General features: G+C 44.8%; 1 protein-coding gene across 1 annotated transcript in view; it reads right to left on the bottom strand.

Moving 5' to 3' along the window:
- The window catches only part of SFRP5 (secreted frizzled related protein 5), a 71,849-nt gene that overhangs the window by 38,548 nt on the left and 13,291 nt on the right, over positions 1-20,010 (bottom strand). The window contains exon 2 of the mRNA XM_075843063.1: positions 736-813. Within this exon, the coding sequence (XP_075699178.1) occupies positions 736-813 (78 nt within the window). The remainder of the gene's footprint in view (positions 1-735; positions 814-20,010) is intronic.

Here is a 20,010-nt window from a genome sequence, read left to right on the forward strand (position 1 = left end):
CACCACGTGCTTTTCTGTTTACAAACATCCAAACGGAGTGTGATAAAGATGGCGGCTGCGCGAAAAGCACGCAGCCGCGCATCCACATGAACAGGGCACATGGAGCTGTCAAGTGCCTTTTGCGCATGCAAAACGCCGCGGTTTTTGCGTGCGCAAAACACACACGCTCGTCTGTATCTGGCCTTAGGGTAGGTTCACACTTTTTTTGCAGGTAGAAAATCTGCCTCAAAATTCTGTTTAGAATTTTGAGGCAGATTTTGCTCTGCCTGCACGCGGTTTTTCGTGGCATTTTTCACCCGCGGCCATTGAGCGCCGCGGGCAAAAAGCTTTGCGACATACACTTTCTCTGCCTCCCATTGATGTCAATGGGAGGTCAGAGACGTAAACGCCCGAAGATAGGGCATGACGCTTCTTTTTCCCACGAGACGGTTTTTCCACTCGCCTTCCAATGCGGTTTCCGCGTCAAAAAACTCTGTGTGAACTTCCCCTAATTTTCTCCATTGCTGTGTTTACTTTCCTCAGGTGACTAATTATCGTATTTGTTATGTTGCATCAATAGTAATATCATAATTCAGAAAGCAAACACATTATTAACGTGAGGCTGAATATCGGCCATATGCAGATTCTCACAAGAAATTCAGGTCGCGGCCAAGAAGGTCAACTCTATGTTGTTTGGTCTCTTTGTGGCCACCGGTGAGATCCATTGTGCTGTAAATCTAGGGATCGTTCACTTACCAAAATCACTTGCACAATATTGAACTCTCATAGTCTCCGATTTTTGCTCAATTTCACACTGAGTGCAGATCTTGGTGCCTGCAAAAAATCAAAAAAGAGAGAAAAGTTGAATTACGGTCACATTGTCATATAGTTTAATAAAATTCACTTTTTTGTAGCATTCTCTGGAGAAAATTCAGCACCGTTCATCCTGATCTTCCAGGTTCAGGAAGAGAATGCCAGGTCTACGTAATTATTGCAAATTACACAGGCAGAGCAATACAAGAGAAGGAGATGGGGTATGTAGTTCTGCATGACAACACTAATTTGTCCTACTTTAGGGGGAGCAGTGTAGCAGTGGTACCAATGACTTGGTACCTGAGAGGGACCATAGGACTTTTGCCCCAAAAAGGAGACACCAATGTTATAAATGGCACATAGTAGGTGGGGAGCTCTGTTAGAGATTTTTTTATTGGGATCCAAGTTTGAGCTCCCTCTGGCAACACCTATGGGCAATGTAATGGAAATTATTAGTGGCTGTCACCCAGCATCTGTTACCCATATAGTAGTGATAGATCAATGCTCATGGTCACGTCAAAACTCTATGCATGGACTTTGTATGACAGCACACAGAGTCTCTACTGCCACTGGCGCTTCTGTAAGCCACTATATTTTTGCCTAGAAGCAGCGGAGGAACAGTATGTGCCCAATGCAGGTTATCAAAAGTCTCCACACAAAGGGACATCTTAATCATTCAACTTAAATTTTTGGGTGGAAATGTACTTTCAAGGGGTCGGTCTGTGATTAGAAACTAGGTTCTGTTTTTTGTTTTTTTCACATACAGCGCCACTCTTGTCCATGGGCTGTGTCTGGTATTGCAGCTCATCCTCATTCTTCTGCAATACCAGACACAGCCTGTGTAGAAGAGTGGCGCTGTTTCCGGGAGAAAGTTAATCAGTTCCTTTTTTTTCATCTCAGTCAACCCCTTTAATATGTAGAAAGTTTAATATTAATATAGTTTGCTCTTTGAGTCCGGCCTTGTGTTTCTACGGATGCCAGATTTGTGCTGTAGGTTTCTTTTGTATGGTAGAGTTGGCATGGATATGTTGGCTGGATGCTTAATATATTAGCAGTCATTTACACAGAATGCATGGCACAGATTGTGGTACACGCTCCCAGCACGGCTATTGTAGATCAATTTACTTAATGTGTTCACAGAGGAGAAGAGCTGTGCCAAATAAAAGGTCACTCCGCTCGCTTTTTAATGCACAACTTTCGGAGTAAATTCATCTGAAAATAATTTCCTAACATTTTGCTGAATCCTATTAGAGATCTCGGGTTTATCTGCTAAGTGCTCATTGTTTCATGTCTGTGCACTTAAAATGCAATTATTTTAAAACTTTGCAATTGGTAAAATATGGACCTCAAAAAGTTTTTAGTTTTTTGTTTTTACAGGAGACCTATCCCACAGCTGTAAAATAGCGGCTGCGCAGAGAATCATGACGCTGCAGACATCGGGCGCACAGTAGAGAAGGGAGGAAAGCTTTTATTACTGTTTTTGCCTTATCAATCTCTATATACACAGTGATGGGGGGGGGGGGGGGATAATTTATACCTTCTAGAGACCAATGGAAAGAGCTCTAACAGGGCCACCCACCTACCATGTATATAATACTGGTGTCTTTTTATGTGGCATGGAGGCCTTTAGACCCCCTCAGGTGCTAGGACCTGGGAGCCACTTATATCTACACCCCTGCACATACTCAATTAGTGCGGCGTATGTATAAGAGGGGACGGCCGTGATGTGAAAATGCTGCTAGGTAACTAGAACTAGCATAGTCCTGAATGTGACCATTGGTACATACAGGGTCAGTTCACACGTTGTGTATATACTGTGGTTTTTCCGCAACGGAACGGAAATCTGTAGCAAAGTGGATGAGATAAAACAAATCTCATCCACACGCTGCGTAAATACTGAGCAGAAAAAACACTCAGAAATTGGCCTGCGGTGTGGACTTTAAGGGCATGCCCCCACGTGGCGGATTTCCTCCGCAACTGTCCGCATCAATGCCGCACCTAATCCGGGTTGCGGATTACGGCTGCGGATCTGCCCAAAATGTGCAGTAAATTGATGCGGACTAGCTGCTGCGGACTGCGGGAAAAGTGCTTCCCTTCTCTCTATCAGTGCAGGATAGAGAGAAGGGACAGCACTTTCCCTAGTGAAAGTAAACGAATTTCATACTTACCGGCCGTTGTCTTGGTGACGCGTCCCTCTTTCGGCATCCAGCCCTACCTCCCTGGATGACGCGGCAGTCCATGTGACCGCTGCAGCCTGTGATTGGCTGCAGCCGTCACTTAGACTGAAACGTCATCCTGGGAAGCTGGACTGGAGACAGAAGCAGGGAGTTCTCGGTAAGTATGAACTTCTATTTTTTTACAGGTTGCTGTATATTGGGATCGGTAGTCACTGTCCAGGGTGCTGAAACAGTTACTGCCGATCGCTTAACTCTTTCAGCACCCTGGACAGTGACTATTTACTGACGTCTCCTAGCAACGCTCCCGTAATTGCGGGAGCCCCATTGACTTCCTCAGTCTGGCTGTAGACCTAGAAATACATAGGTCCAGCCAGAATGAAGAAATGTCATGTTAAAAAAGCAAGACGCATCCGCAGCACACATAACATGTGCATGACAGCTGCGGACTTCATTGCGGAATTTAGAATCTCCATTGAAGTCAATGGAGAAATTCCGCCATGAGTCCGCAACCAGTCCGCCACTGCTCCGCAACAGACAGAGCATGCTGCGGACACCAAATTCCGCTCCGCAGCCTATGCTCCGCAGCGGAATTTTACGCATCGTCTAAACGAACACTTCTAAATTTAAGTGGAAGTCAATGGAGAAACGGCTCCGCTGCGGATTAACGCTGCGGAGTGTCCGCAGCGGAATTCAAGTGCAATTCCACCACGTGTGAACCCAGCCTTATTCCGCAGCATGTCAATTGTATTTGCGTAAACGCCGCTTATCTGTTGCCGGTTTTTCCCATTGATTTCAATGGGGAGGTAAAACCCGCAAAAAAATTACAGTTGTTGCGTTTTTTTGCAGCGGGTTCGCAGCAATTCCGCCACAAAAAACGCAACTCAGAAAAAATAATAATTTCATACTTACCCAGAAGTCTGTGTTCCTCCCTCCAACACAGCCTCCTAGGATGACGTTTCATCCCATTTGACCGCTGCAGCCAATCACAGGCCTTAGGCTGAGTGCACACAGGGCAGATAATCTGCGTAAAAGCACGCAGCGCATCCGCCCTGTGCACCGCAGGGAATTCCAGGCGAAAAACCGCACCAAACTGTGGTGCAGTTTTTCGCCTGGAATGTCCGCTGCGGAAAACTGCAGCACTTACCAGGCCGGACCCCTGGGATGACGTTTTATCCCATGTGACCGCCGCTGCAGCTGTGATTGGCTGCATCGGTCACATGGGATGAAACGTCATCCCAGGGGGCCGGTCTTGAGGAAGGAACATACTCCTCGGTAAGTATGATATTTTTATGATTTGCATTTTTTGCTGCTACTCTATTTGCTGCGGATTTTCCGCAACTACTTCTGTTGCTGAAAAACTGCAGTATTTACACAACGTGTGATCTGACCCTTAGGCCTCATGCACACGACTGTAGCCATGTGCACGGCCGTGATTTTCAGGTCGGCCGGCCGCGGAGTGTCACACGCAAGCCGCTCGCAAATTGCGGGCTGTCCACATGGCCGCGTGCATGATTTCCTATGAGCCTGAAAACCACGGTCGTGTGCACGGCCCCATAGGAATGAATGGGGCTGCAATTCTCCCGTGGATTTTCCGGGGAATTACGGTCGCAAAAGCACGTTCGTGTGCATGGGGCCTCAGAGGGCTGTTTTCCACTGAATGTACAACAGTATTGTGTAATTCTTCCACAAACTGTGTCCAAAGTCCAGCTTCAATGAAATTATCCTAACTATTTTAGTTTGTTTTTTTATGTGATTTAAAAAAATTTAATTAATAAGTAGTTTAAATATGAAAATCTTTTTTTCAGACATTAAAGGGGGGAGGGTTTATTTACTTTTTCCTATGCAAATTTTCTGGTGTAGAAAAGTTGTCAACGACACAAAGTTGCAATTTCTAGTAAAAATTGCAACTTTTGTCTCGTCTCATCTGTGAATTTTCTAAATATTGGGTAGAGCTTAGTGGAAGGGGGCATGGCCACTTGCTGCCGAAAAATTTAGCAGAATTGACGCCAGTAGCTGGTGTAACTTATGGCAGGAGTCTACACCAACTCATGGCTGGCGTAGGTTTCACTTTCTGAAATCTAAATCTGATACCGCCTAATATGTGCCTAATTTATTAGGGGTGCACCTCTGAATACATTAGGGGGGCATTTTACTCCAAATTTCTTTACATTAAGGCTATGTTCACACAAGGTATTTTGCAGAGTATTTTGACGCGGAAACCGCGTCGCAAAACTCGGCAAAAACGGCCCGAGAACGCCTCCCATTGATTTCAATGGGAGGCGTCGGCGTCTTTTTCCCGCGAGCAGTAAAACTGCCTCGCGGGAAAAAGAAGCGACATGCCCTATCTTCGGGCGCTTCCGCCTCTGACCTCCCATTGACTTCAATGGGAGGCAGGAGAAAGCGTATTTCTCGCTGTTTTATGTTTTAAATTCTCCCCTAAAAGTCTAAGAATTCTAAATAAGAAGGTGCATTGTAAAATAAATAAATAAAGTTCTGAAAAACATCACTTTATTAACCTAAAAATACAAAGAGTCATAGGGTCAGTTAACACAGAGTTTTTGGACACATTTTTTGACACGGAAAACGCACCAAAAAATGGGAGGCGGAAGCGTTTTTTTCGCGTGAGCGGAAAAAACGTCTCGCAAGAAAAAGAAGCGACATGCCCTATCTTCGGGCGTTTACGTCTCTGACCTCCCACTGACATCAATGGGAGGCAGAGAAATCGTATTTTGCTGCGTGTTTTGCCCGCGGTGCTCAATGGCCGTGGGCCAAAAACACCACGAAAATCGGCGTGCAGGCAGAGCAAAATCTGCCTCAAAATTCCAAATGTAATTTTGAGGCAGATTTTCTGCCTGCAAAAAACTCTGTGTGAACCCAGCCATAGACACTTAACCAGCCCACAGAGTATTGACTGGATACAATTGTAGCACTCGCTTTCTATCAACTCTTCTGGCTCACCTACAGACAATAAAAGAGGGGGCAGGAGAGGAGAAAAACATGACTGCAGGTTCTGACTACACAGGGTTTATTTGTAGTCTGTAACCATGGAGACACAGGTTTGCATAGGAGCAGCAGGCACAAAACACTAAGACATTGGAGCAATAATAATAAAATAAATATTGCAATAGTGTATATACCATTTAAATATTGCTTCATGTTTATGTATGAATATTTTTCTATGATTTCAGTTATTGCTGAGGATCGGCGTCAGGGACTATTTCAATGTAACAGGCTTGTTGGTTGTGTTCCAATAACTTGATATTTCTATTCTAGGTATAAAGGACATTTTAAAAACAAAGCCCCAGCATTCAGAGCTTCATAATAAGAATTCATAGCACTTTGATATGCAAATCCTGCCGCTTTATCAGGTATTACCATGGAAAGTATTTACATATTTCAGCATATATTATTTTAAGGAGAATTTTGTATCTATCTGAATATTCTGCTCTCATTTCAACATCTGTTTACACACAAACACACACATATATATTTATATATATATATATATATATATATATATATATATATATATATATATATATATATATATATATATCTATATCCTTTTTACCAAATGGATGTCTAACAATTTAGATAAAGGGCTTATGCACATAGTACTGCTGGTCAGGGTTGGACCATAAGGACTCTCTTTCCCATTCCACTAGAGAACCCGAGGATCCTTTGGTGGGCCCATGTTCTAACACAATAATGGGCCCCGAAGGTCCAGCGGAAGACAACCCAATTTGGAGATGACTTTGGAGCCAATCACTTGCCACTAAAGTCTGTTTCTTATGGGATGATTTACAAATAATCTATTAGATCTTACTGAAGTCATGTCCCGTGTACATTGATAACAAGACTACAATGAAATATAAAGTGGATTTGTACATGTTCTGTATAGGTGGAGGATAAGCCCTCAAAACAACTTCCTTTGATGGGCCCAAGGAACCTCAGTCCGACACTGCCTACGGGTCCGTATTATTGGTCTGTAAGCAGTCCGTGTGCCGCCATTAGGCCTCCCTCACCACAGTAGTTTTGGACCAGGAATATGTGGGCCCGGTCTTTTTTGGGATCCTCAGCAGGACGGTTTGCCCTCCTTCTCACTCTAATTCTCAGAACTCCTGGGCTTTCTTTCTTTTTGTAAGTGGTTTAAAAATAATAAAATTTAATATTTGGCATACATATTTTGCTATCGGAGATGATTATGGTGTTTGCTTTCATTATTAAGTCACAACTGATGGTGAATATATGAGAAATAGCTTAGAGCTGGACTATTGGGCATCATCATTGATACCGGTTACCGTCAGCTCTTGCCAGTGGCAGTTTTGTTAATGGTTTGTTCCTATGTTGTTTAATAATAAGAACTTGGGCTACCACCCCACCCATTAACACTTTAAGGAATTAGCTATTTTTGGCCTGGACGGGGCACTTTTTTTTTTGTTCCGCATTGGTTAACTTTTCTTTATTTTTGTGTCTATGCAGCCATACAAATAAATCCTTGCCTTTTATACTTTTTACAAATACCATTTTGGGGTAGGTATATGTTAATGTTTAATCTGTATTAATTTCATTTTGGGGCATACAAAATGAAAAAACATTTTTTTTCTCCTTAAGTGGGGGTTATTTTATATTATATGTTTTTCTTTAAAACAAATGTGTATACATCTATTTTTTTATGTTACCAAGTTTATTTTATTTTTGTATGTTATTATTCCTATTTAGACATTTACAGGAGACAGCCCAGAGCAACTTTGCTTCAGTTACTCCCATAGAAGTGAATGGGAGTTACGGAAACAGTGGAGCATAGCGAACTCGGCTGTTTCCATAATTCCCGGCCACATTTCCACTGATTCTCTGCCTGGATGCGCATTCACCAGACGGGACGTGTCGGGGGAACCCCGTTCAGGACATAAATCCAGGCATCAGAAATGGGGCTGTCATCTATTAGTGGATCTGTGGATATGTCAAACATCTTTGAGATGGGATAACCCAGAGGTGTAGCTAGGTTCTCCTGCATCCGGGGCAAAGATTCAGATTGGCGCCCCCCCCAACTTTTTTCCCTGACATCTCCTTCCCCCTCGCCGTGTTTTCTTGCTATTCCAATCAATGAGGTGTGGGTTTTTTTCCACAATTTTTTTAATGTAACTCGAGCATAAAACTATTTGTACATTTTACAAGCGATATAGTTCTATAAGGGAGTTACCATAACAATAAATGAGAAGAAAATAAATTAAAGAGGCCACACACAGCCCCTTGTAGATAATGCCACAAACAGCTGCCTGTAGATAGTGCCACACACAGACCCCTTGTAGATAGTGCCACACACAGACCCCTTGTAGATAGCGCCACACACAGCCCCCTGTAGATAGCGCCACACACAGCTCCCTGTAGATAGCGCCACACACAGCCCCCTGTAGATAGCGCCACACACAGCCCCACTGTAGCTAGCACCACACACAGCCCCCTGTAGATAGCGCCACACACAGCCCCCTGTAGATAACGCCACACACAGCCCCTCTGTAGATAGCGCCACACACAGCCCCCCTGTAGATAGCTCTACGCACAGCTGCCTGTAGATAGCTCCACACACAGCCCCCCTTGTAGTTAACGCCACATAGCTTCCCTGTTGTAGATAGTGCCACACAGCTCCCCTGTTGTAGATAGTGCCACACAGCCCCCCTGTTGTAGATAACGCCACACAGCCCCCACTTGTAAATAGCGCCATACACAGCCCCCTTGTAGATAATGCCACACAGCCCCACTTGTATATAGCGCCACACAGCCCCTCTTTGTAAAAAAATGCCACAGCCCCCTCCTTGTAAATAGCGCCACACTGACCCCCTTGTAAATAGCACCACACAGCCCCACCTTGGAAATAGTGCCAAACACAGCTCCCCTTGTAAATAGCGCCACACACAGCCCCCCTTGTAAACAGCACCAACACAGCCCTCTTTGTAGATAGTACCACACACAGCCCGCTGCCCCCCATGTAAGTAGCGGCACACTCCCCCCTTGCAAAAAGCGCCACGCTCCCCCCTTGTAGATAGTGCCACACACAGCCCACAACCCCCTTGTAAATAGCGCCACACTGTAAACAGAGCGAAGAGCGGTAGCCTACCTCTACCACTCTCCGCTCTGCCTGACGTGACTCACCGTAGGAGCAGAGAAGGTCATGCGGCGCAGGCAGCGGCGGAGTTCCTTCTGACTAGGGTCGGTGACAGCCCGGGAGTGGACCAGTGAGGTCAGGTGACAGGTTAGGTGACTGGACTGGTCCACTCCCGGGCCATCACAGACCCCATTCAGAACGCCGCCGCATGAACTCCTGGCTCTTCCTAATGCTGATTGCTGCTGCTGGTCCGACATACAGGGCGCCTATCAGCAGCGATCAGCTGCTCTGCCACCACGCCCCCCCCTTCCCTACCACCTAGTTGTGCTCGGGGCACAGGCCCCGCCCTCCCCCCCTAGCTACGTGCCTGGATAACCACTTTAACCCACCGGGACCAGCGCTCCCTTGTACAGTGCTGTGATCATGTTTGATCGCAGCACAGAAGGGGTTAGCTGCATGAATCTGATCTTTCCCATTCCCGACAGTTGCGGCGGGTGCCGGGCTGTGTAATCAATATGATGCAAATGTGCTTCGTGGTGCGGCAGGCTGATGCATTGTGTCCTGCGCAATTTTATAACCTATAGCACCTTGATCAGATCTATACGTTTCTGTTGATATTGCAGTTACTACTGTTTGCCTCCAGGCAGCTAGTAACTAACATGACTGCGATTCTGCTACACGTCACCCTTAAACAATACTGACAAGTCATGAGACATGAGCTGGAAGGTGCAGGGGATACTTCTAGCTGCGGCCTGCCAGGTTCTGCTTCATAAGCGGTGTTCCCATGCCCCAGGGCTTTAGAATAAGTCTCCAGTAAAATGGAGCTAAGCATTGAGTAACCTATGGAGCACAGAAAACTAAAACCAAGGTATTCTCAATTATATTCTCGTTTTGAAAAATTATTTTATAGCGCTGCCGGGGGACCGTAAGTCTAGTTGCACAGTCTTCTTTGATGATGATATGACTCTTCGTCATGTGACCGGCCCCGCTCTACTCTAGGTACAAGCAGGAGCAGTAGGACAGCAATTACATGGAGTACAGCGGGGCTGGTTACATGACGAAGAGTCATGTCGTCATCAAAGAAGACTGTGCAACTAGACATCCGGTCCCCCGGCAGCGCTATAAAAATCTATAGAAATCTCAGAATCAGCGTGACGGGGGACCAGAACGTATATTGGTTTCAAATGTATTTTTATTGAAAGTTTTCAAAATACTCACATCAGATAAGGACGCATGGGCAGGCCATACAATCCATTTGACATATTAGAAAATCCAATCAGACAAAACAAGACACCGGGAAAAAGACAAAAGGGTAGGGGGGAAGAAAACAAAAAAAGTAAATCAAAGACCAATCAAAGTTCTAACTCAGAGATATCGGTAGCCAATACTTATCCCACGGATCCCACACCACTTTAAACCTGTCCAGCGTATTGTCAAGGGAGGCCGTCATATGCCCCATAGTACGAATTTCCCTAATTCTAGTCAGTAAGTCGATGTGAGAAGGAGGAGCAGTCTGTCTCCACTTCCAAGCAATCAGGGTTTTAGCAGCAGTGAGAAAGTGCCGAAAAAGTCGAGCTAGTGGTTTCCCCAAGGACCTAGGAGGGACATTCAGGAGATAATGAAGAGGGTCTAGAGCAGGGGTCTCAAACCCGGCCGGGTAAGTGGGCCGCATATAGAAAAAATGGGAAGTTGACGGGCCGCATTACTTTCAAATTTGATACAATACAAAATTATTGTTAATCAATTAGTTATTTGAACTACTATAACACTATATTACTAGAATAATAATACTAAATTACTATAATAATAGCGCTAGGTTTAAAATTTGAGATATTTCTCCACGTGCTTATTTCAACAATCCAGCTTTCCAGTTTGTGCCGCTAAATGCAGTCCGGCGGCTCAGTTAGCACACATGTCAAGATTGGGCAGCCCCTTTTTAGATAGTGCCGCAGTGCCCTCTGTGGATGCTGCCGCAGTGCCCTCTGTGGATAATGCAACACACCCCTAGATAAGGCCACAGTGCCCTCTGTAGAGAAGGCCACAGTGCCCTCTGTAGAGAAGGCCACAGTGCCCTCTGTAAAGAAGGCCACAGTGCCCTCTGTAGAGAAGGCCACAGTGCCCTCTGTAGAGAAGGCCACAGTGCCCTCTGTAGAGAAGGCCACAGTGCCCTCTGTAGAGAAGGCCACAGTGCCCTCTGTAGAGAAGGCCACAGTGCCCTCTGTAGAGAAGGCCACAGTGCCCTCTGTAGATAAATCAACACACCCCTAGATGATGCCAGTGTCCTCTTCAGATACTGCCACACACCCACTTGTAGATAATGCCACAGTGCCCTCTGTAGAGGCTGCCCCAGTGCCCTCTGTAGAGGCTGCCCCAGTGATGGTCAGGGGCTTGCCCAGAGCTGGAGTCCCGGAGCAGAGCCGCTTCTGGCACTCTGCCTGGGATTCCAGCTCTGCTCCTGACATCACTGTCCATATATGGACAGAGATGTCAGGGGCAACCCCAGAGCTGGAGTCCCAGGCAGAGCGCTAGTAGGCTCTTCCTGGGACTCCAGCTGTGCTCCTGACATCACTGGGACTCCTGCTCTGGGGAAGCCCCTGACATAATTGTCGATGTATGGACAGCGATGTCAGAGGCTTCCCCAGAGTCCCGGAGCAGAGCCGATAATAGCGCTCTGCCCGGGACTCCGCTCTGGGGAAGACCCTGACACACTGTCCATATATGGGCAGCGATGTCAGGGAATTCCACAGAGTCCCGGAGCAGAGCCTATACTAGCGCTCTGCCCGGGACTCCGCTATGGGGAAGACCCTGACACACTGTCCACATATGGGCAGCGATGTCAGGGAATTCCACAGAGTCCCGGAGCAGAGCCTGAACTAGCACTCTGCCCGGGACTCCGGCTCTAGGGAAGCCCCAGACATCGCTGTTCATATGTGGACAGCGATGTCAGGGAATTCCACAGAGTCCCGGAGCAGAGCCGACACCAGCGCTCTGTTCGGGACTCCGGCTCTGGGGAAGCCCCAGACATCGCTGTTCATATGTGGACAGCGATGTCAGGGAATTCCACAGAGTCCAGGAGCAGAGCCGACACCAACGCTCTGCTCCGCTCTGGGCAAGACCCTGACACACTGTCCATATATGGGCAGCGATGTCAGGGAATTCCACAGAGTCCCGGAGCAGAGCCTGTACTAGCGCTCTGCCCGGGACTCCAGCTCTAGGGAAGCCCCAGACATCGCTGTTCATATGTGGACAGCGATGTCAGGGAATTCCACAGAGTCCCGGAGCAGAGCCGACACCAGCGCTCTGCTCGGGACTCCAGCTCTGGGGAAGCCCCAGACATCGCTGTTCATATGTGGACAGCGATGTCAGGGAATTCCAGAGTCTCGGAGCAGAGCCGATACTAGCGGCTCTGTGTCCCGCGGGCCGCAGATGACAGCCCCAGGGGCCGCGTGCTTGAGACCCCTGGTCTAGAGGAATATCCTGCTGTAACACCGTCACCACCAAATTCCTAACCTCCAGCCAAAACTGTTGCACCAGGGAGCAGCTCCAAAAAATATGGAACAGGTCTCCCCTCTGGTCTCTGCATCGCCAACAATCCAATGGAATACCCGGATTGAAGCCATGCAAGAAGGCAGGGGTATGGTACCAAAACATAGGAATTTTATATTGATTTTCTTTATATGTAGTACAGAGGGAAGTTTTAGCTGCTTGCGACCAGATGATCTGCCACAACGAGGAAGGGATGGATTTATTCAACAGGGTCTCCCACTTTAACATATATCTATGCCCAGGTGGAGGGGAATTATCCGGAGACAGCAGTATTGTGTAAATAGCGGATATAAGCCCTTTAGTAGTGGTAGTATGACGACACCGTTTTTCAAAGCTTGTAGGTGTAGTGACCCGATTGGATCGGAAAGTTTGTTGCATGTAATGTCTGATTTAGAGATAGTGGAAAAATGGAGAAGAAAAGAGAACGACTCCCATCAGAGAAGACGTCACTTGTGAGTCACTGGATCCTTGTCCCTGTCCTGACATGTCTGTTGTAGGAAATCCTTGTATTCCACATAAAGTCCTTGTGTATCCAGGACTAATAGACAAATGTGTGTTACCATTCCCATTGTCAGGAGGATGTGTCCTACACAGTGTGATACTGTCAGCGATGGTTGGAGACTGTCAGTATGTAGGGACACAGCCCTTTGACAAGAGGAATCTTAACACCCGTTTGTCCATGCTCGCACAGAATGGGGGTGTTCACTATAGACACGGCAGAGCGGCGGTGGGTAAGGGGGGCCCAAGTTTGTGGAACAGCCCAGGGCATATGGTCTACTTAATCTGCCACTGCCCCTGACAATAGCAGATGACCCCCTTAATTCCCTCTCCATCCTACCCCTGTGGACTGAAGTGACTATGGAATACTGATATATGTTCAGCCCATTTGTCTAAGTTAATGGGACATAGCTGTAATTGTATTTTTTGTTCGACAATATTTTCTGCAGTGCTTGCTGTCAGTGAATGAAAAGATTGCTTGTTCACATCCAGATATTAAAAACCTGTCCTGATCTTGTCCTTCTGTCAGAGACGTACAGCTCGTTAATTGTATGGAAGTTTTCCGTGCACCAGTGTAAGGCTTCAATCACACTGGACTGTGTTAGCTACGTATTCTGTCTGTATGGAGTAGATGCAGTGTGCAAAGTCAATGTTATTCTATGGGGATATCCACACATCTGATATTTTGAACAGATGTTTTCCTGAGCACATTGCACATTTTCAATGCACAGCTTGTTCCATCAAATATATTCCCCATAGAAGCTCTGTTCTTAGTACTTCTAGTAAGTTTCCTTGCTTTGTTCTGACATTTAAAGGGATACCATATCATTATAAAAAAAAAGGTTTTGCTCCCCAACCTCCACAAACAGCGCAAATCTTGTCCATATGGCAGATCAGTCCCATTGCAATACCAAAGGCTAAGTTGCAATGCCATACACAACCCATGATGAAGAGAGGCGCTGTTTCCCCCCCAAAAATCAAACTTTTATTCTAATCTCATACATGCACTTAATTCCTTTTCTTGGCACAAAATATATGGGTTCTGTATGGTCTGAATGTGCCCTTAGTTGGACATCAGGAATGGTTTTCAGCCTCTGACTGCAAATGTTTACATTCACAGGCAGCAAGCAGAGATCCTGAAACTGGCAATGAATTGAAACGGAAAGTATATATAGAAAGTTGCAAGACTTTTTTATATACAGGCAGACAAAATCCATTTAAAATGTCACAGATGCCGCCATTTACAGCAACATCACAAAAATAATTTTGTAAGCATATTTGCCGTTCTTTTCAGTTTTGTGTGACACCAAAGAGCTCCTCAGTCATTCTTCAGGCATAGATCTCCCCAGGCGGCAACATCTACGTAGGAACAACTCTAATCTGAATGTGCTGATAAGAGAGAACATAGCTGCAAAGTGTTTCCTACCCAGGGGAGTCTAAGCTGAATAATGGAACATGGTGTTTGCTGAGTGCTGAAGCTCCAGCAGAGTTATCAGTGTGTCAGGTAGCGTCTCATCACCTCCCTGTGGGATAGGGTGCCCACTGAGCACATCTTTTCCAATCTAAGAGTTGTATGAGATCAGAAAAAAAAGGCTACTTTTTGTTTGCTATCAGAAACAGCGCCACTCTAGTCCAGTGGCTGTGTCTGGTACTGCAGCATTGAAATGAATTGAGCTGAGCTGCAATACCAGACATAACCCATGGACAAAAGTTGCACAATTTCTGGGAAAAAAAAGTAGACCCTTTTTTTTCTAATCTTATTCAACCACAATGGCAGCAAATCTTTTTGGGCAATGCAGGTGATGCAGAAAATGCATCTTTTCTCTGAATTTAAAACATTGTTCAAAGAATGGAGAAATAAAAAGGATTCTGCATGTTTTAAAAACTTTCTGCTCCACAGTTATTACATTTCTGAATTTGTGACCACACTGTCTATGCATTCTGAAGACTGGTTCCTGGTAGTAATTCATAAGACATACCATGATGCAAACAGGAAGGAGCAAGACGGTGCCAGGTCGCCATGCCCTCTCATTATCGCCCCCTTTTCTACTTGCTGCACGAAGAAATGTGCAGCAAGAGGGACAAGCAAAGCTCACACTATGTAGAAATGTCCCCATACCAAGAAATGCAAGGAAAGTACTTCTATGATGATGTCATTTAAAGGGAAGGTCCTAGCAGGGTAGTACCTAGATACAGGATTTACTTTAAATCCAAAATTGCAGGAGATTTTAAGCTCTATCCCGCTCCACCTACAAACTCCTCCAAAACTGTACAGAAACGCCTCTTTTTGCAAATTTACTTAAGCTCCACCTCTTTTGAGTGTGGATCACACAGTCCCCCTAATAAAAGGACTGTTGGCTTGTATGTCTACTGTATTCTGTATATATACCAAAGAGTTTCCGCTAAACTACAAAGAAAGACAAATTTCTGTACCCGTCCTAGTCTCAATAATACAGCGAAACTGGCACAGTTAGGGTATGTGCACACGATATCGACAATTACGGCTGAAATTACGGAGCTGTTTTCAGGTGAAAACAGCTCCTGCATTTCAGACGTAATTGCTCGTACTCGCGTTTTGCGAGGCGTCAATTGCGGCCGTAATTTAGGGCTGTTCTTCATTGAAGTCAATGAAAAACGGCTCAAATTACGTCCCAAGAAGTGTCCTGCACTTCTTTGACGACGCTGTTATTTTACGTGCCGTCTTTTGACAGCGACGCGTAAAATTACAGGTCGTCGGCACAGTACGTCGACAAACCCATTGAAATGAATGGGCAGATGTTTGCCGACGTATTTGAGCCGTCTTTTCAGGCGAAATTCGAGGCGTAAAATGCCTAGTTTACGCCTGAAAATAGGTCGTGTGAACCCAGCCTTACAATGCATGCCCATGGCATGGCTTAAATTTGTGACTCATACCAGCTTTGTCGCGTCATCTCAGGAGTCACTGGAGCACTTTTAAACTTGTCGAAAGTTGTGGCCACACACACGGAAACGCCTGATAAATGTCTGTTTAATGTCTGCTCACTTATCTAAGGAACCTGCAGAGTTGTGAAAATAATTTACAGTAAGGACTTTCACAAGACCATTAATTCACCCGCAAAAATGTTGATATTACTCATTCCTACTAAAGCTGCTTTCATAGCTGGACCAGTAATTAGGTGCTGTAGAATATTCTAACTAAATATGTTAAGGCACATCTGAAATGTTTAGGATTTGTGTCTCACTGTGTACAATTAGACCCAGGGGTTAGATGGCGGGTGCTGGAAGGGTATGTGCCCAGGGTGCTAAGTGCCAGGAGGAGTAATTGCCTCCCTTGGCCAATGTAATTAGATACAGGACTAGGGAAGAAAACCGAATCTTTTTCTGAAGTTGCTCCTCACCGAAAAAAAAGTAGGCGAATCACCCCCAATCGTGTACTGCTATATGGGGAAAATATGGGGCTATTGTTGGACAATATTTTCCATTGACTTATATGGGAAAGTCAGAACCATAGACTACGCTCACACAAGGTGGTAATGTCGTGGCACTATTACCACACCGTGGCAAAACTGCATGAATGTTTATGCATTTTTTGCTGAGGTTTTAGTGTAAATGTTCTCTGCTGCACCATTACCAGCCCGTGTAGTCTCCAGGGAAGTCAATGGCTTCAGTGGAACATCATTGACTTCATCGGTGGCAATTCCTGATGCACTAGAACTGCCGAAGAAATCCTGAAACCTGTTGGGTGCATTTGAAGACTAGAAATAGGAGAGTCCGGGCCTTTACATATCATTATATTTTGGGGCATAATTGCATTAAAAAGAATAATGCTCAGACTGACCGCCATATTTATGAAGCCCCCTGATTCTTTTTCGAACACTTTTTCCGGTAGGTATAGAAAAGAGGGAGACGAGTTCTGCTGGTCACAGACTGTGTGATTTATATATGGCATTAAGCGATGCCAAGTATGACCTGGGTAGCACAGTAGCTTTGACATATTCCTCAATTGGCATGTTGATGCATATGGCTCACGCCACGCTAAAATTCCATACTGGCATACCACCAACTGATGGTCCTGATAGGCTGAAGAATAAATGCAGAAGAGATGGATCTTCTGCCACTACCTTTGCCCTCACTCAAAATGTCATTACATTTTATGTGATTCCCTATTTGCCAAACCCCCCTCCCCCCTAGTTCCAAGCTATATTGATTCCTGGTAAAAGGGTTGTCCACTTTGGAAAATTTATTTTTGTAAAAAGGGTCTCGATTATGAGCTAGTTGTAGGGTTTCCTTTGCTAAGAGCCCCAGTGATTAGCCTTATAGGAACCTGGCAACAAGTGTTCAATTTCCCTGCAGTACCACCTACAGGAGAAATGAAGGATCACACAGTTCCCATTAAAATGAATTAGCTGTCCATGTACTGCACTGACGTGTTGGGTCCTCCAGGGTTAGAGTTGCTCTTTATAGCCCTTCTGTGCTCCGGCTAACAGATGAGGGTTCTCACAGAATGCCCTAATAGAACACACAACCGCTTTAACATCCCAGAAGCTAAAGAATCAAGTCAGTTCATCTCTCATTGGACTATACTTCACAGCAGAATTCTGAATTCAGCTTCGGATGCGGATAAAGAAGAAAATATAATTCAACTGAAAGAAGTACAAGAGAAATAAAAGAAAAAAAATACTCAACATTTTATGTGAATGTTCAAAATGTATATTCCAAAAGTGGAGATTTCCTATAAGAAACTGAAAAACAAATAAATACATCAGTAGCTATTGTGTTACTACAAATAACAAACCTATTATTAACTGCAAAGAATAAGTAATTAGACGTGAACAATTCCCTCAATGTTAATGACTAGAAGACCCGTCAAACTGATAAGTAGACAGTGGTTTACATTTAGGTTTTTGCGTCTTGTATTGTTTCCGTTGTGAAAGGGCCATTGTTTCTGTTTGTATTTTGAGCCGGAATTTGGTGGACGTCTTCTATTATTGTATCACCAATTAACTTCCTATGAGTCACCGAAACGCAGCGGGGGCTGTTCATCACATGTGGAATGAAAGCCTCCAAGATGTTGCTGATGACAATTAGTCCATGGAGAATAACTAACTGTTGATGAGATTGGGGATTGATCTCCCCGTTAACTTATGTGATTTCAGCTTCTTGTAGCTTCACATTGTTTAATGGAAGTCTAATTGTGTTAATTAGTGAAGGATTGGGAAGCAGAGTGACTCACAGCAAACAATTACGTGGCTGTAGGGCTACATTCAGTCTTGTATATCGCAGCGGGTACATTTTATCTTACAGTGTGCATGATTTTACCCTATTGGCGCACCTGGACGTACAACTATGTCCTGGTGATTGTGGTGGCACAGCAGTTTGGTACACGCAATCACTTGTTGGAAGGCAGAAGTGAGTGATAGGCGCAATACTTTGGCAACGGATGAGAGAAACCAACAATTCCCACTATTTAACCCTTGAACCCCATGAAGACCACCACTTTTTACATCACCACAGATTTGATTTCGTTTTAATATGTTTATTAATGACCTTGTAGAGGATTTACAGAGTAAAAATTAAATATTTGAAGATAATACAAAGCTCTGTAAAGTAATCAGCGCAGAGGAGGATAATGTAATACTACAGAGGGATTGGGAGAAGTTGGCAGAGAAATGGCAAATTAAGTTTTAGTGTATAAATGTAAGATTATGCACTTGGAGCGAGGAAACTAATTTTACAATTCTGTATTAAATAGTAAAACACTAAGTAAAACTACCCCTGGAAAAGATGGGGATATTGGTGGACAGTTAACTTAACTTTAGCAACTAGTGCCAGGTAGCTGCTGCCAAGGCAAATAAAATCTTGGAATGCATTAAAAGAGGCATAGATGCTCGTTATGAGAACATAGTTTTGCCTCGGTACAAAACCCTAGTCAGACCTAGTTTTGGACAGTACAGAGATCTTTCTAATTATCTTTTTACACCTAGGCCAGTAACAATGACAAGGGGGCATCCTCTACGTCTAGAGGAAAGAAGGTTTCACCATAATCATAGATGGGGATTCTTTACTGTAAGAGCAGTGAGACTATGGAACTCTCTGCCACAGGATGTTGTGATTGTTAAATTCATTGAAGAAGTACAAGTGCCTAAATGCCTTCTCTTGAAAAATATAATATTATGGCTACTAGATTTCTGGAGATTGACATATTTGGAAGTTTTTTTTTTCTTGATATAGGATAATTGGCATCCACTTCATTGTCTTTTTTGCTTTACTTTCGATTAAAACAAAAGAATTAAAGATTGGACTTGATGGACCTCTGTTTTTTGTTTTTTTTCAACCTTATCAACAATGTAACTAAGTAACTGTTGTGACCTGGGGAAGCCACGTCTGGCCATACATGAAGAAGATTACATGCTAGCCATTTTAAAGGCTAACCATGGACTATATGGACGTGCTGGTTCTGCTCTCTATTGGCGGCTCTATGCTCTGGTTAATAAGGAGGGGTCCCGAGTGGGGGACCTCCTCTAGGACATCCATCTTCCCTTATAGGACCTATGATAAGCGGTACTCTTTATGAGACAACTCCTTTAAAACACTAGTATCTATGCTGATTGATGTGTTAGTAATGGGAGAGGGCTCCTCTTGTTAAAAAGGTTGTCTGGTAAAAGAAAATTGATGGACTATCCTCAGGATAGGCTATCAATATCTGATTGGTGGGGTCCGATTCTCGGCATCTCCGCCAATCAGCTGTTTGAAGGGACCGCTGCTTTCCGGCGAGCACTACTTCCCCTTCATTGTATACACAGCCCCATACTGTCAAACGCTGTCACGCTCGTAGCGGCAGAGCACAGTATTATAGCTTTCTCCCATTCGCTTGAGTGGGAGGAAGCTGTAATATTGTGCTCCGCTGCTATG

This window comes from Rhinoderma darwinii, chromosome 11 (genome assembly GCF_050947455.1).
Source record: "Rhinoderma darwinii isolate aRhiDar2 chromosome 11, aRhiDar2.hap1, whole genome shotgun sequence".
NCBI classification, from domain to species: domain Eukaryota; kingdom Metazoa; phylum Chordata; class Amphibia; order Anura; family Rhinodermatidae; genus Rhinoderma; species Rhinoderma darwinii.